Genomic DNA, 17,502 nt, shown 5'->3' with positions numbered 1-17,502 from the left:
TTTTGGAGAACTGATTTTATTGTCAAATGAAGTAGTGGTTTCAACAGAGTAGCATTTAATAATTTCATCTTTAAAAAATTTTTTTTTCAGAGTGCTTATGCCATACCAACCATGGCTTTTTCATTTCTCTGCCACACCTCAATATTGCCCATATACTGTGAACTTCAAAGGTACTACAGAATCCTGGAATATTTAAAATGTATTAGTATGTCTTTTTACTTCTAGGACTTTCAGATTGAATAACATTCTCCTCTATGAATCCTTCCATCCCACCACTGGATTGTAGGTGTTAGTTTAAAACAAAACAAAACAACCAAGACTTAGTTCTAAGTTGAGAATGTTTCTTTGAAGCATAGTCCTTTGTGCAGTAATTTCAAATCAAGAATTGTAGTGTGTAGTTATTAGAGAACCAGGTCTTGAATGATTAAGGAATCCTTTTGAATAGCTTGGGAGATATTTATCTATTTAGATATAATTCAGATCACAGATTCTAATTTTACCATTTTTTTTCTTTTAGACCTTCTAAGAAAAGGATGCAGAATGTAACCAATACAGCAATTGCTTTAAGTTTTCTCATTTATTTTATATCTGCACTCTTTGGGTACCTCACTTTTTATGGTAAGTATATTATTTCGTTATAGATGACAAAATAAATTGTTCTGTAGTTGATCTCACACCTGAATATGGACTTTGTTTCTGCCTTTCATTAGCAAGTTAATTTGTTCAGGCTGCCAGAATTCAGTGCACCACTGTGGTGGCTCTACGGGCCTTAAAGAACTGATTTTCCTTCTCTTAAAAAGGTGGATCGAATTCAAGATTGATAACTTCATATGGAAATTTTCTTAAACACCCAAGTAAAATCTCGGGCTTAGAAACATTGAAGTCTTTCTACGAGAAAAAAAAAAAGTGCAATAATGATTTTATTTTTTTTTAATTGAGAATTCAATATGTTAGACTCTAGTTCAGCAGTTTGGGAGGTTGAGATTATCAGTCATCTTAATTGCAAACGAACAAGTTGAGAAAGGAAAGGGTTTTACCTGGACTATAGTTGTACCCTTATGTCAGAGACCTCTGCCTTTAGATTTAATTCACACAGTTCTGCAGTGTGTATTCTGTGCTTTGCCATGAACTTTCTCTCTAAATTTTTAAAGGATTCTTTTAAATTCATAAAATAAAAGTAAAATTTTCTTTTATTTACTTTTGAAAAGTTATGTGCTTGGTGAGTTTTTTTCTCTTCTGGTAAGAACCTCAAGAAAAAGTAAAACTTAAAAGTCTAGAACAAGAAAAAAAATTGTAAGCTCTCTTGTTAAATTTGCAAACGCACTTGTTTAATTTGCAAACAAACACATTATAACAAACTGCACTCAGTTTGTCAAATCCTTGAATACACTTTTCAGTTTATGAATGCCCCTATAACAACGCTCCAGGTAGATGGCTATTGTTACTTTTGTGATATTTAGCTGTTACGACTCTAATTTCACCGTCAGTGGCCTTGTGCATGTGTTTCAGGTTTTAGACATTCACGATGGCTTGTAATGGTGCTTTGCTTACCTTCCAGAGTTTTTTCAGGTCTGACAAGTTTTTGGACATTTACTTGTATAACTACCTTTCCTAAGCCCAGTGGAAAGAGTATGAATTTTGAAACCCAACAAATATGATTCAAAAAACCACTGTGCTCTAACCAGCTGTGTGGCCTTGAACCAGGGTACTTCACCTTGTACTATCTTCATCTCCTAATCTGTAACACAGGGATAATTGTATAGAGTTATATTGAAGAGGAAATAAGTTATATGGAAAATGCCTGTTACAGTATCTGGCACACAGCCATCTTCCACAAAGGAGAGCTACTGCTAGTGGTGTATTATCATCACTGTTACCATTATTATTGCAATTTTCATAATTTCAGGTGCTCTTTTTTCAGCACTGTACTTCTCTTCTTACTGTCATTAATGAAACTTAATTTAAATATGGTAACTTTTCAGTATATTATTATCAGTGTATTATCTTAGACTTTTCAGTGTGTGAGAAAATTATAATTGCTCTATATAGTCCTTTTCTTGCTAACTCTATGTCATTTCAACACTAATAAAGGTGACTGATGAATCTAAATCTGCTCTTGCATTTTTGTACTATGTTGAATAAGAGTGGTAGAGCTCTGTACACACCATCCGGAAGAGCGTTACTTCCTACTTCCAACATGAGCATGGATACACTACAGGGAAAGTTAAAGCAGATGGTTAAACTTTTTTAATCATTGTTAAGGAAGTAAAATTCTTGAAATGCATAAACTCTATTTTTGCTTGTTGCGTTTGTCTTCATACAGAGTTGAGCACAGTGATGCTTTTCTATAACAATGAGATACTACAGCAGGGTCTTTGTTGGGATTCAGCCAAAACTTAGTAGAATAGCTGTATATTTTTATAAATTGAAATCATCACCTGGCACAAATACTATTATATTTAGGGATCTTCCAAAATTGAGAAAAAGTCCAAAAAATGGACCTCCTTTTCTTCCCTATGGATCAATAGAGCTATCTGGAAGAAACCTCAAATGGCCTACCAATTTCCAGGACAGCTGAAAAGTAGTTGCAAAAATATTACCACGAGATTAGAAGCTATGTTAAATTATAAGAAAACTTAGATGGAAAGGGATGTGGAGGAAGGATGGATGCTAATGCATTTATTGAGCTAACATTTATTCTGTACGTGCCAGGTGTTTTATTATATATATTGCCTAACTCAGTCCTTATGATGACTCTGCAAGATATAGGCTCAGATAGGTTGGGCACTTTGGCCAGTACCTGCAACTAATGAATAATGAGTTGGGATTTGTATCCAATTCTGACTCTTTCCAGAGTCAATGCCTTTATTACTGTGCTGCCTCCTCAGGAATTATGCCACAGAATCCAGATTCCCTTCATTCCAAGTTTTTCGCAAAGTGAACTTTTGGAAAAACCTTGCTCACTTAAGCTCCAGGCATATCTATCTATCTATCTATCTATCTATCTATCTATCTATCTATCTATTTTTGCCTTAACACAGAGGCTAAATATTTTCATCATGTACGTGAAATGTTTCCTACACAGGCATTTTCCTGGTTATCAAGTAAAGCTGTTGTCTCTGACTTAGCCCTTTTCCACTGATGCAGATTCTTTAGAATAGCCATGCTTTATGTAATGGAGAAATACAGATCTAAGAAAATCACATGGTAGGCTGGTAAGTAGGTGATAGATAGATAGAAGGAAGGAAAGAAAGAAAGAAAGAATGATATAAAAGTTCCTTCTCCAAAGACAGAAGAAGATTCAGATATTGATTTGCTATTCACAGTGTTTCTTTTTTGGGTTGAAAGTCTTTTACACTATATTTCTATTGGAATAGCAGTAGCTCTCAGTCTTACAGAAAGAAATTGCTGATTGAGCTTGAGACCTTATCAGAAGGGCTTGTCACAAATTAACACCTTCAACTCATTTTATAGGTGAGTCCCACCTCTTGGACTTATAGCTTAAGTCCAAGAGGTGAAGTGACCTGTCTCACAATTAGTGGCATGTCTCCTGAATATTAATCCAGTGATCTTTCTGTTACTCTGTGATAATCTTTATAAACTTCATCCCCTGTTTGACAGTGTGTATTAAACAGGGCAGCCTCCTGACTTCAATAGAAGATATAACTTGCAGAGATCACCATCAGGTTCTTCCTGAGATTTGTAGAGATTTGTCTGAATGCAGAGAAGTGTGTTGTACTCTATCCCTTGCATAAGGCTCATCTAGGAACACAGAATTGACTGGCTCAGGAAAAAGGTTTTTGTCTTGGGAAAGTAGAAAGTAGACATGTAACAGGTAATTTGAATTTATAATCTAGTTCTTCAGGCTTCTGGAGCTGCTTGGGATCCTTTCATTCAGTGCTCTCAAGGCTTAGTTAATATCTAAATTTTATCAGATTAAAGGGACCAATAAGTATGTACCTAGATTAATAATATTGGCTCTGATTACAGATGTTAAAGCCTTATAAGGTAAGGAATAAAAAGTGTTCCTCTGATAAACCAGGCCAATACCCAAATGTTGCATAATAACCAGACCATTTTAAAAGTCTACAAAGTTCTTAAGCAGTGTTAATAGCTCATTTTTATGATTCATAAAGTGGAAATAAAATAGTTTGCTATATTTTTCCAAAGAGTCACAAGTATCTCACATATTTGGGACTAGAATCCAGCTTTCCTGGCTCTTCTTAATCTCTTATTTGGTCCATTAGTCCCACGTTATATCAAGTATGTCTTTGATACTTTCAACAATTAGTTTCTATCCCATTTCCATTATTACTAATCTAGTTCAAATTCTCATTACCTCTCAGTGGTTATGACAGTAGCCTTCTAACTGTTATTCCTGTTTTGGGCCTCTTTTTCTTCCAATTTGTCTTCCTGCTTAGTTCAGGTCATAATGCACTGTTCTTCAGAAGCCATTGCATCTCTGTGGCCTACCAGATTGAGTCCAGACCCTAAGAAGAGCTCTGTTACTGGTCTTAAATGCATTTCCAGCCTTATCACCCACTACTCTCTTTTCTCTACCACACAGTCTTTCAGCCTCTGAAGAGCTATTGGGCTGCTCATTTTCTCGGTTGCGTATTGCTACCAGAGAGAATTTCTTCCCCACATCTTTTGAATGTCAGCACACATACATTAAGTCATGTCATGTTCACAGTAACTCTGTAGGTCAATATATTATTGTCCACATTTTACAAATGTAAAAACTCAGAGAAGTTAAGTTGCTAGTAAGAGTAGGATTTGAATCTTAGACTGTTTGATCACAGAATTCAAGCCCCTCTACTACCCTGCTGCTCACTATTTCATGATGACTCTTCTCAGGTCTTCTTGGATTTCGTTCATGTTCATCCCAAAGCCATAGTTATCTTTCCCTGTTCAGAATCACCATAGCTCTTTGTTTAGACCTTCTTCTTCCGCTTAAGTGTGTCTGTGTTTACACACTTTCTATTATATGTGTGTGTCTTCATCTTATCTCCCCTTTAAATTTTAAAGTATTTGAAAACAGAGGTGTATTTGATTTGTTTTTTTATTTTCTCCAAAGTGACTTTTCCAAACTGTATGGTCTCAAATTAAAAAGACAAACAACAACAACAAAAACCCCACAATTCTATTTTAAGTACAAACTCATCTTTCCCTACAAGGCAGTGATATGGAGTGTTCTTGAGAACTCTCACTCTTAATAGCCCTCCTCTGGCTTGGAGTGAGGAAGACGTGAGGATAGAAGAACACCAGGGAGCAAAGCATGGTCAGCTTGTTCAGATTCTGTCACTGACTACCACACTGGCTTGCTAAGGAAGCCATTACCCTTGCTAAGGAAGCCATTATCCTTGCTAAGGAAGCATTCTCTTTTATGAAAGATGAATCTATAGATGAAATGTTGATGAAGCAGGTAGCATGCACAAAACTATAAGATCCTAGAAAACATTGCAATATTAAGGAAAGGCTTTGACATCAAAACAATTTGGGAGTACAGCTCTGCCAGCTCTGCCCCTTTGTACTGTATGATCTTGGGCAAGTCAGTTAATAATTTTTAGCCTAGCTACCTATCTTATATTGTTATCATAAGGACCAAATTCAGTAGTATACATGAAAGCACTTTATAAAAGTGTTGTTCAAAACCTTCAGATTATGGAAAAGTTCTAAAGAGATTTTCTTAAATGTATATTCATTGTCATAATTTTAGAGATTCTGCCTGGGCCAATTTCTAGTTTCATTAAAAGAAAACACTGTAGGTTTCCAGAAGATACTTACTTAATGTCTCTGTGTTTCATAGGATAGGAAAAAGGCCAGAGATGGATTTGGTACCGGGAATCCAAAATCTGTTAAGATCCGTTTGTGCAAAGGAAAATAATGTTACTGTTATTAACATCTTAGTAGTTTATAATGTGATCCTTATTATTGTTTTTTAAATTTGCAGACAGTGTGGCGTCAGAATTACTACAAGGTTATAGTAAATACTTGCCACATGATGTTGTCGTCATGACTGTGAAGTTATGCATACTATTTGCTGTGCTTTTGACAGTCCCTCTAATCCACTTCCCTGTAAGTACTCTTAAAGGTTTTGTTGCCTGGTGTAGCAGCTCCCTAATATGGCAACACTAATTCTTTACAGACTAGAATGTTTGAATCACATCTAGTCTTGTATATCTTATTCATTTGTCCAGTAATTGATCAAAGACCTCATACTTGCCTATGGCCCCATGAAAGCACAAAAATAACAGTGAACCACTAAACTAATTTGTGCTTTTTCAGATTTAGTTTAGATTTACGCTCTCCCACAGCATTGTTTCCAATTTAGAGACTATAGTTCTTCTAAAGTTTTTTGGGGTTTTTTTCCCCCTTTAATTCTGTATTCTGTTTTCAAAAGAATGTGCGTGAAGAGGAAAAAGTCAAGTCAGCAAAAATAAGCTCCTTCTAGTTTATTGGAAATTTATTTTCACATAGACGTTCTAGTCTAATCTTAGTCACGGATTTTATTTGCTCTAGAGTTATAGTTTAAGGGGCACAGCAGATCATCACTCGGCATTTAGTTGCCATATGTAAGACTCTTGAGAATTTCTGGGAGAATGGAATCATAGGCTTTGGGTACAGATGCTTCTAGTGGACGACTTGAGCCCCTGAACGGGGAGCTCCTTGAGACTGGGGCCTCCTCCCTGCGGGGACCGCAGCACCAGGAGTGCAGCGGGGGCTGGGTAAATGCTTGCGGGACAGGACTGCCTGTTGCCCGCCTTAGCAGTAGAGAGCATCATGAACTAGTTTTCACATTTACATGCTGTGAAACAGATAATATAACATAAAACAGCAAATGGTATTTCTTTATCATGCCATGACTTCTTTTTCTGTTTTAAACCATTTCTTCTTTTATCTGTTGAATTTCATGAAAATGATACTCTGTGATTTCTTCACAAAGTGTTATTGTTGGTAATTTTGAACATTATACAACTGAAAGAAATTGCATGTGAAAATTTTTTCAAGAATAAAATCAAAACAGTTTTTATGAAGCTCACACAGATAGGTATATGTCTCAGTTTTTGTGCAATAAATACCTTACAGTAATAGTTTATGCCATATTTTTGGAATCTAAATGGTTTAGAGGGCAAGAATATCATGGTAACTGTACCATACATGTGTTTCCCTAAGCAAGTAGTTTGGCTTTGTTACCTCCTCTTTGCTTAAATCTTTTTCTGTTATACAGGCAAGGAAAGCTTTAATGATGATGTTTTTCTCCAATTTTCCATTCTCATGGATTCGCCATTCTTTGATCACTATAGCTCTCAATATTATCATTGTTTTACTTGCGATATATGTTCCTGACATTAGGAATGTACTTGGTGTAGTTGGTAAGTTTTCTATTTCAAAAATTCCATTTTCTAAAATAGATTAAATTGTCATCCAGTCTCACATCTGAATCTGGCAATATTATTTTCTTTTCCTCCCCACTTTAAGGTTCCAGTACATCAACATGTTTGATTTTTGTGTTCCCGGGACTGTTTTATCTTAAACTGAGCAGAGAGGATTTTCTCTCATGGAAAAAGTTGGGGGTAGGTTGATTTTTGTTTGTTTCTTTTAAGAATCTTATTTTAAGAAATAACTTGTCATTTTATAATTAAGTATTTTACCTACCTCACGAAAGTTAATGTATTTTGAACTATAATGTACATTATTGGAGCACGTGAAGGTTTAAAATAATGCGCTAATTGTTCTTTATCTTTTTTCCTTATTTCCACAGGCGTTTGTTTTGCTCATCTTTGGTATTTTGGTTGGTAATTTTAGTTTAGCACTCATTATTTTTAATTGGATTAATAAGTGAAAGAAATCTTTTCCCACGTCTTTTGCTGAATGATTTACCTCCAAATGCAAAAAGGAATTATTCTGGAAGGCACCTTGGATGATCCTCTTTATATGGCCTAACATTTTTGCAAACATTGACAGAAAAGCAGAACAAAACAGGAGTCGGTAGGGGAAAGTAGACATAGCAGTTTTAATCAAAATAAGAAACTCAGAATGCTCTTAAATATGTTGAGCATCTTTTGTTTGTGGTTTTTTTTTAATTAACGGACTTTATTTTTTAGGGTAGTTTTAACGTTTACAGAAATAATTGAACAGAATGTACAGAGAGTTCTCATATATTCCCTCACTCCAGCACACCCATAGTGTCCCACATTACTAACATCTTGCATTAGTGAAGTACAGTTGTTATACTTGATGAGCCAACTTTGATACATTACTATTAACTGAAGTACATAGTTTACAGTAGAGTTCACTTTTGATGCAACCACTGATCTTTTTACTGTCTCCATAAACACCATAAGCATTCCCCATGAGCCTTTTCTAAAATGTCATTTGGTGGAATCATATAGTATCTAACCTTTCGGGCTGGCTTCTTTCACTTAGCAATGTGTGTTTAAGTTTCCTCCGTGTCTTTTCATAGCTTGATAGCTCTTTTTTTTTAATCACTGACAATATTCCATTGTATGGATGTACCACAGTTTGTTTTTCCATTCACCTGTTGAATGACCTCTTCTTTGCTTCCAAATTTTGGCATTTGTGAATAAAGCTGCTACAAACATTTGTATGCAGACTTTTGTGTGGACAGAAATTTTCAGCTTATTTGGATTAATACCAAAGACTATTTTTTAGCAATTGCTGCATGGTATGGTAGAATATTTAGTCTTATAAGAAACTGCCCAACTGCCTTCCAAAGTGGCTGTAACATTTTGCAGTCCTGCCAGCAATGTGTGAGAGTTCCTGTTGTTCCACATCCTTGCCGACATCGGGTGTGGTCAGTGTTTGGGATTTTCACCATTCTAATGGGTGTGCAGTTGTATCTCATTGTTGTTTTAATTTGTATTTCCCTATTGACATATGATGTTGAGCATCTTTTCACATGTTTATTTGCCATCTGTATATTTCCTTTGGTGAGGTTCAGATTTTTAAATTTGGGCTGTTTTTACATTGTTGAGTTTTAAGCATTCTTTGTATATTTTAGACACCAGTCCTTTATCAGATATGTGTTTCACAAAGATTTTCTCCCAGTCTGTGAGTTGCCTTTTCATTCTCTTAACAACATCTTTCACAGAGAAGTTTTTAATGTTATTAAATATATTGAGACAATTTTTTATTTTTAAAGAAATCAGTATATTGTTTATATACAAAATTGAATTTTAGTTCGTAGGTTAATGTCAACATCAGTCACCAATAACAAAACTGTTGGATTATTTCACTTGGTATTTTGCCCTGACTCCAAATCCTAAGAAACTTTTGTGATTTTCCTCTGTCGTGCAGTATGAGATAGAGCTGTGATGACTGGCTGTGGATTTGAAAGTTCTCTGAGCTTTCTCATTTGTCACTAAAACATGTGACTTTCTACTTGGCGAACAGAGACAAATATTGATGATTTATGTCATACTTTGTTTGGAGGTTATAGATCGTTCCAGTCTTCACATTGATGTGGCTTATTCCTGGTTGGAAACCAGGAGCTAGGTGCCTCCCTCCCCTACTGCCCCAGGGAGTATTCTTGTAAAGGGCACCTTGTTAGCAGTCTACCAAAGCCAGGGTGTATCAGTAAAAATGTAATCCTACCCCTGCACACATGTAAAGTAGAGAATTACATGCAAAGTGCCAATTTGCATGTATGGAAATGCACACTTTTGCTGGTGCCCCCTTGCTTCCCCCTTAGGAAATGGGCTGAAAAATTGACAACTGAGTTAAGTTTCCTCTTTGGCAACTTGAGATCAGCATAGTGTAATGGAAAAGGTCCAGGTTTGGGGGTTAGAAAGACTTAGATGAAAATCTCAGTGAATTTAGGCAAACCACTTAACCTCTCTAAACCTCTACTTTCACATAGGTATTAAATGGAGTTAATACCAATTATACAGGGTTGTGTTGAGAGGATTAAATGACCTTGCATAAATTAGGTGCAGACCAAAATAGGCGCTCTTAATAAATTAGATGTTTATCCCCTTTTTTTCCCCATCCTTTCATCTAGACCTGTAAAATGAAGTTGCTTTCAGACGAGGACATGGAATTTCTTCATCTTCCATCTTGCACAACTAATATGTTTAGAATCGTTTTCTAGCCTTCGCTCACAGGAGAACTGGCCCCATGTGCATTCTTTTTAATGCTTTCCCACATTTCTATGGGAAATTACAGATCCAAATACAAATAGGTGTTCAGCTGCTAAAATAAATCTAACTCCTAATACCAAAATAGCCCTAAATCTGCAACAGATGCAAGGATGCCTCCTGGGGCAGATGTTAAGTGTGATGACAGGTGGGCATCAATTAATACATTTGTCACCTGCTCGTGGGATGGGATCATGGGAGGTTTGGCAAACCTATTGAACGCTGCATGAAACTTAGTTAATATCAAAAGAAATTATTTGGAGAGGTGTTTATTTTTATTTTACTTTAATATTCTGCCTTATCTAGTTGCCTGTTTGGAGTCATAACTTTCCCTATGAGTTTGGAGGAAGCTAGTAAGATGACTGGTAAAAGCAGTGCCCCCTTCATCAGGATTTCAAATAAAACCTTGTTCAAGTACTCCTCAGCATTTTTCCTGGGAAATACAGGCCTTCTTATTGTGGGCTTAATGTTCATAATTTATGAGGTAATAACTATTTAAAATAAAACTAAGTAAAGCACAAAATCTATATTTTTCTAACACTTGGAGACTTGTTTGCTAAATTAGAAGATGAAGTGCTGAGAATATAAATTACTTTCATATGTTGAGGGTGAATGTTTAAATTGTACCTTTTTTTTTTAACAGAATGTTACTCATGAGCTTAGCATTTAAATGGTTAAAACAAGCCTTTGAAGTTAACACTCCATTAAGGTGAATGGAGGTAATTCACACCTCTGCTGACACTGTATTATTTCAGTCTGGCTGTGGAGAAAACAAGACAGCAGTAGGTTGATTTACTGTGTGAAGGCCCTTTAAACACCCGAGGTCTGGAAACCTTTGTTGTTGTTTTTTCTTTTCCATCTAGAAGGAGATTCTGAAATTCAGCACAATTTAGGTTTAGAATTGAAGCCTTGAAAGTAGCATAGATTCTCTACTCTCTGGAAATTCCTAACTGGCGTTTGATGGGTAGCAAGTTACCAGGTCAGCCCAACCTCTCTGGCTTTGTTTGCTTCTGTACTCTAGTGTTTCTTCCTACCATGGCACTTTTTTTTTAATAAAAGAAAAACATTTTTATTTTTAATTAAAATCATTATATAATAGTATGAACCAGAAGAAACACATCACAAAAGATTATACATTTTAATAAAATAATCGGGTCCAGAAATGTCTTTATATCTTGATTATATTTACCTTTAGAGTAATACCAAGTGTGGCTAGTCATTTTCAAATGAACATGTTGTGTGTATTTTCTTTCTGCCTAAACCAAATATTCTATGAATCCAAAACAGGCTTCTAGGGAGTTACTCCAGTCTATAGAAAATTCTGTTTTCTCTTTATGCCAAGTGGGATGAAATCTATTATAATAAGACAATACAAATTGTACAGACACAGTGCCTAAGTTCCAGAATTACTACATAATTGAAAATAAAATGTAACCAACATGTATGCCCTTTATTTAAACCAAAGTTACCTATGCTTAATTTAAAATAATTTTAATAATGTTAATAAATGAGTTTGAATTGGCTGCTATATTAAAATGTATGAGAAGCCTACTAAGTGTACAGCTGTACTACTCATATGTGAATGTTTTATAGTAAGAACAGAAATTATTGACTATAGTGCAAAACTTATATTCTATGAGGAATAATTTCTTAAAGAGAGAATCTGTTAGAATCGATATTACAAAAAATTTTAAGATAAATTAGATATTTTTAAGCCTCTTAAAACTGCTTTACCACCTAGGCTTTTTCAATCTACCTATCCTTTTTTTTTTTAACATCTTTATTGGAGTATAATTGCTTTACAATATTGTGTTAGTTTCTGCTATATAACAAAGTGAATCAGCTATATGTATACATATATCCCCATATCCCCTCCGTCTTGCATCTCCCTCCCACCCTCCCTATCCCACCCCTCTAGGTGGTCACAAAGCACCGAGCTGATCTCCCTGTGCCTTGTGGCTGCTTCCCACTAGCTATCTATTTTACATTTGGTAGTGTATATATGTCCATGCCACTCTCTCACTTTGTCCCAGCTTATCCGGCACCTTTTAAATTTAAGCTTAGTACCCTGGTATATTCACCAATGGAAAAGCAGAAATAAACCATCCATTTTCAGGTAAACCTTACACATGCCTTTAGATGGGTTATGAGCTAATCATTGGCCTTCGTGTGCTGCTAAAAACATTTTCATCTTTGCAGAATCTCATGTTCTATATTCGCCTACATATAAAGCATCCACCTTTAAGAATTTTTTTCTTCCCCATTTCTTGGGGGTAAGCGGTGGTGGGTGAAGTGAGCAGAGATCAGTTGGGAAAGATTCACTTCTTTCTTAGGGTATCCTTTTCATCAGTACCATTTGTATATGAAATATGAATTTCCCTGCCATTGGTGGAAGGGCCATAACCATTTGACCCTGAAATGATTCATTTTAGAGCCTAGGAATAAGGTTATGTGAGCACAAATAAAATGGTGAGCACTGTATGAGATGTTAATGAAAGTGGAGGATCTCTTTTTAAGGTAAACAGATTTTTCTCTTGTGCATCCTCTGCCCTGTGTATTTGCAGGATCAGGTTACTAGAGAATCTGTGGGGAGCTGGGTGTGGAGAGTGTTTCCATTGGGGCTGTCTCCACTGGTGACACTGCCAGTATGGTATATAGAGATGGGAAATAGATGCTGGAAACAGAGGGACTCAAACCATTAATTTTAACCTGTTTTCCTTCTTGGCATATTGACAGTACTCGGTGGCTGTATTAGAATTAACCCTATTGGAAACATACTTTGTTTCCTGCAAATTACTCTGCCTGAATTTTAGGTATCGTAATTTTTGGTCTAAGAACTTCTCAGAACCTTCTAGAGAATGAGAAATTAGCTTTTCTAATGTAAACACATACTTTATTCATCTTTTTACCATAACCCTCCTATATATAGTCTTTCCATAATGAAGTAGGAAAAATGGGAAAAGAGAATTTTGATGAAGGATAAGTTATTGTGGACGTGGTTTCCTCATTGCAATCAGAATTCTTTGTTTCTCACCCCTTCTAAACAATCTGATGTACATGTTTGCTATCATGATCCACTGTCCTAGTTTGCCAGGCTGTCAATCAAGATGAGCACGAGGAGCAGGAAGGCTCATCTTGGCTGATGGCCAGGTGGACAGGTAGGAGTGAGAGGTTTATTTGCCTATGGGACAAAGTAAATGGTGGCGAGGGAAATTGAGTTGCCAGGGGAAAAAAAGACAGATGGATTAAAAGGCGTTGTAATTTGAAATGCTATAAAGAAAAAAGACATGCAGAGAAATGCTTCCCACTTGTTTGAATGTGTATGTGTTTTATCTTGTGTTGATCAGTGCACTGATACACAGCACCAGCAAGGGGGCTGGCTAATTCACCGAGCAAACAGCTAAACACTCTTGCTGGTCCTAAAGGTGTGAAGGTAAATAAGGCACACTTCTTGCCTGAAAAAAAGCTTAGCTACAACTTGAATTTTTCTGACTGAACCTTTTCAGATAGACTTGATAAGTGAAACTGATTAACTCAAAGGAAAAATTATACATATTTCATTTATATGTATCTCTATATACACAGATATATATACACATATACACATATGTATATTAAAGATATTGGAGTCAAACTTACTTGTGTTCAAATCCCAACTCTACCGCTTTCTGTCTAATTTTGGACAAGCTACTTTAATTCTCTGAAGACCTTGAATGTTTGAAGACTGAGTTTTCTCTTAACCAGGGGAAATATACTTTGTGTCTTTAAGTTAGATTATATGATGTTTGGGAAAAGCTCAAATTCTCTGTTAAACCCTGAATTGAATATACCTACAGTTTTCATTACATGATTGTTCCTCAGATCACATACTGTCCAAACCACGTATCCCTTCTCCCTTCTCTGCTTTCGCCACCTAGTCAGCAGCCTGATCAGAAAATAGTGTTCTAGAAATAATGCTGATTAATGTGGTTTGTTTTCACTACTGATGTATTCTGTCCCAGAAAATAATCTTTGAAGTTTTGTAATAAATATTATCAACATACTCTGATTTTACATCAGCTTTTTCACGTCATTACACTTTAGGCTTATAAAGTATGTGGTCAACAAAAGCTCCAGGTCACACAGACACATGTACATACAAATATTCATGTACACACACACACGCACACACACACACACACACCTGTTATCCATCTATATATCTGTAAAATATCATCTTGTTAGCTTCAGCTCGTCCTTCTAGCAGGTGAGATCTTTTTTGAATCTTGATTCTAGTACATCAGGTATTGTTCCCTGCTTTTTGGCATTCTTCATTGTCCTGCCATTTCTTCATCTCATTCACAGACGAAAAAGTTCAGTGACACAAGACTAACTACAGAGCCCTCCGACCCACCACTAGAAACCTTTCTTCCAAGTCATTATTAATCTGTCTCGGTGAAGTTGTTCTATTCCTGTAGTGTAATCCAACCTGCTTTTCTTCAGAGCCCCTGGAAGAATCTCCCAAGTTAGTAGGTATAACCTAAATTCTCACCTATTCTTCATATTTCTAGTTGCTCTTGGACATTTCTGCTTGGATGCCACACAGTAACCTCAAACTCAACATGTTCAAATCTGTCCCCCTCCACAGTTTTCCCATGTCTGTCAGTGGCCCCACTGTTTCAATCTAACCTCCCAGCTGGTTTTTTTGCTTTCATCCCTGCCACCTGCAATCTCTTTCCACAGTGCAGCCAAAGTAGTTGTTTAAAAATGTAAATCAGATCATGTCACTGCCCTGCTTAATTTCCTCCCATGGCTTCCCATCTCTCTGTGCCATGGCCTACGAGGTTCTCTTTCATCTGTACCTACTCATTTCTCTGGCCTCACCTCGTATCTGTCTTTCACTCTTCTCCAGCACACAGGCCTGTCTGTCCCTTGAACACACCAAGCTTGTTCCCATGTGCTAAGCGTTTTCCCTAGTTAGACCATTCTCTTCAAAGACCTTTGCAAGCCTGGCTCCTCTTCATCAAGCCTCAGCTCAAATATCACCCGCTCAGACAGGTCTTCCCCTGACAGTCTAATATAAACAAGCTGCCCCCAACATACAGTCATGCTTTAACTTTACCCTGTTAGACCTGCATATTTGTTTGTTGTCTGTGTCCACTAGACTGCAAGTTTCTTAAGAACTGGGAGTCATCTGTCTTGTTCATCACCAAACCCTTAGACCCTAGAATGGTACCTAGCACTTGGGATTGGCTTAATAAATATGTGTTGAATGAATACATAAAGGAATCTAACAGACTATATATCTTTTCACTCATCTCCAGTCTGTCACCATATCAGTTCTTCCTTTGAAATGTCTCCTAGATTTGCTTTCATCCTATCCCCAGCGTCCTGCCAGCACCTGAATCTGAGCCTTCATCTCTTTGTGCATGGATTGTTGCAGTGATTCTCAACCCAGGTAGCTCTTTAGAATCACTTGGGGAGCGTTAAAAAATGACAATGTCCAGGCTCCACCCCAAACCAATTAAATGGACCTGGGCATTAATATCTATTTTAAAAATAAAAAAAAAAAAGCTTCTCAGATGATTGTAATGGGCAACCACTGAAATGCCACATCAGCCTGCTAACAGATGTGTGTCTTCCAGTCCATTTCATCTGTTGCTGTCTACTTATCTCCTTGGAATTCTGGTTTTGCAATATGATTTCCCTGCTCGAGAGCCTATAGTTGTTCCCTGCTACCCAACACGTTAATTCCACATTCCCCTCCCGCATCTACTCAACTGTATTTCATCTTTTTCTTACTTACCTTCTACTATACACCGAATGTTTCGCTGTCTGGCACTTGATTTGCCTTTCATTACCCTACTTCCACACTTTTACCTCCACTGTCCTCCCCACTCTGACTTCCACGTATATACCCAGAATGTCCTTATTGCTCTCCTCTGTCAGTCCAGATCCTTTCCGTTCTTCAAGACCCAGCTCAAATCCCACCTTTTAAATACTTCATTCTCCACCCAACCCAACCCACCCCTTATTATTTATATGATTCTTTTGGTATAGATCATTAGTATCTTGTAATATATTTTCTGTTTTCATAGGTAATATGCACATGGTACAAATTCAAAACTTACAAAATTGCTTCCCTCCTACTTCTGCCCAGCTTCCAGTTTTCCTTCCTGAAAGCAACCACTCTTACAAGTTTTTGTATCCTTTCAAATATATTCCAAACCTATTTAACCATTCGTTTATATAGAATACACACATGCATACAAGCACACACACAAATGTTGGCATACTACCTGCAGTTCTCTGCACCTTGACTTCTTTTCACGTAGAGATATATAAACATATATATATATATGCATTTATTTATTTAAATTGTAGTTTTAAAAAAAACCTAATGGGAAACCTCCCCTCTTAACAAACTTTTAATTATACAGTACTATGGTTAATTGTATGTACATTGCAGATCTCTAGAACTTTGTATCTTGCATGACTAAAACTCTATGCCCATGGAACAAAAACTCCCATTTTCCCCCCTCCCAGCCTAACAACCACCATTTTACTTTCTGCTTCAGTGAGCTTGACCACTTTAGCTGCCTCATACAATGGAAACATATTTGTCCTTTTGTGATTGGCTTGTTAAAATTAGCATAATATCTTCAAGTTTCATCCATGTTGTAACATATGGCAAGATTTCCTTTTTAAAGGCTGAATAATACTCCATCATGTGTAAGTACCACGATTTTTTATCCATTCATCTGTCAGTGGATATTTAAATTGTTTCCACCTCTTGGCTCTTGTGGTTAATGCTGTAGTGAATATGGTAATGCAAATATCTCTTTCATTTCTTTTGGATAAATACGCAGAAGTGAGTACCATAAGTTAATGCATGTACCATAAGTTAATTAACCAGTTTCCTATCAATGCATATTTAGGGTTTAAAATTTTTTTTTAATTTTGCTGTTTTATATAATGCTTCAATTATTATCTTTATACATACATAATTTAACACATATATGAGTATGTCTGTGGGATAAATTTCTACGCATTTAACTGGAATTCTGAGTCTAAGGGTATGTGTGTCCATTTCTAATTTTGATGGATATTACTAAATTGCCCTCCATCGAAGGTTTTACTAATTTATATTCCCACCAACAATGTAGTAATTGCTCTTTAAATTTGGGGTGTTATTTAGCTTTTCACATTTAAACACCTTCTTTCTCTGGTCCAGTCATAATTAACCCAATGGCAGGAACCACGTCCTGTAAATTTTAGCACGTATACAACATTTAACACCATAGGTTCACTTAATTGCTGCTCAGCAAATATTTGTTAAATCTTACTTCATTGTGTGTTGAGG

At 36.3% G+C, this 17,502-nt stretch overlaps 1 protein-coding gene across 1 annotated transcript in view; it reads left to right on the top strand.

Annotated features, from left to right (window-relative positions):
• Positions 1-11,683, top strand: part of SLC38A6 (solute carrier family 38 member 6) — a 76,873-nt gene extending 65,190 nt beyond the window's left edge. Inside the window, exons 11-16 of the mRNA XM_060004446.1 lie at positions 91-170; positions 518-618; positions 5,954-6,078; positions 7,232-7,376; positions 7,483-7,577; positions 7,766-11,683. Coding sequence (XP_059860429.1) covers positions 91-170; positions 518-618; positions 5,954-6,078; positions 7,232-7,376; positions 7,483-7,577; positions 7,766-7,846 — 627 coding nt within the window. The 3' untranslated portion in view covers positions 7,847-11,683. The remainder of the gene's footprint in view (positions 1-90; positions 171-517; positions 619-5,953; positions 6,079-7,231; positions 7,377-7,482; positions 7,578-7,765) is intronic.
• Positions 11,684-17,502: the final 5,819 nt, after the last annotated feature.

This window comes from Delphinus delphis, chromosome 2, assembly GCF_949987515.2.
Source record: "Delphinus delphis chromosome 2, mDelDel1.2, whole genome shotgun sequence".
In the NCBI taxonomy this organism is placed as follows: Eukaryota; Metazoa; Chordata; class Mammalia; order Artiodactyla; family Delphinidae; genus Delphinus; species Delphinus delphis.
Note: the sequence above shows the minus strand (reverse complement) of the source record. Positions and strands in the feature narration are given on the sequence as shown.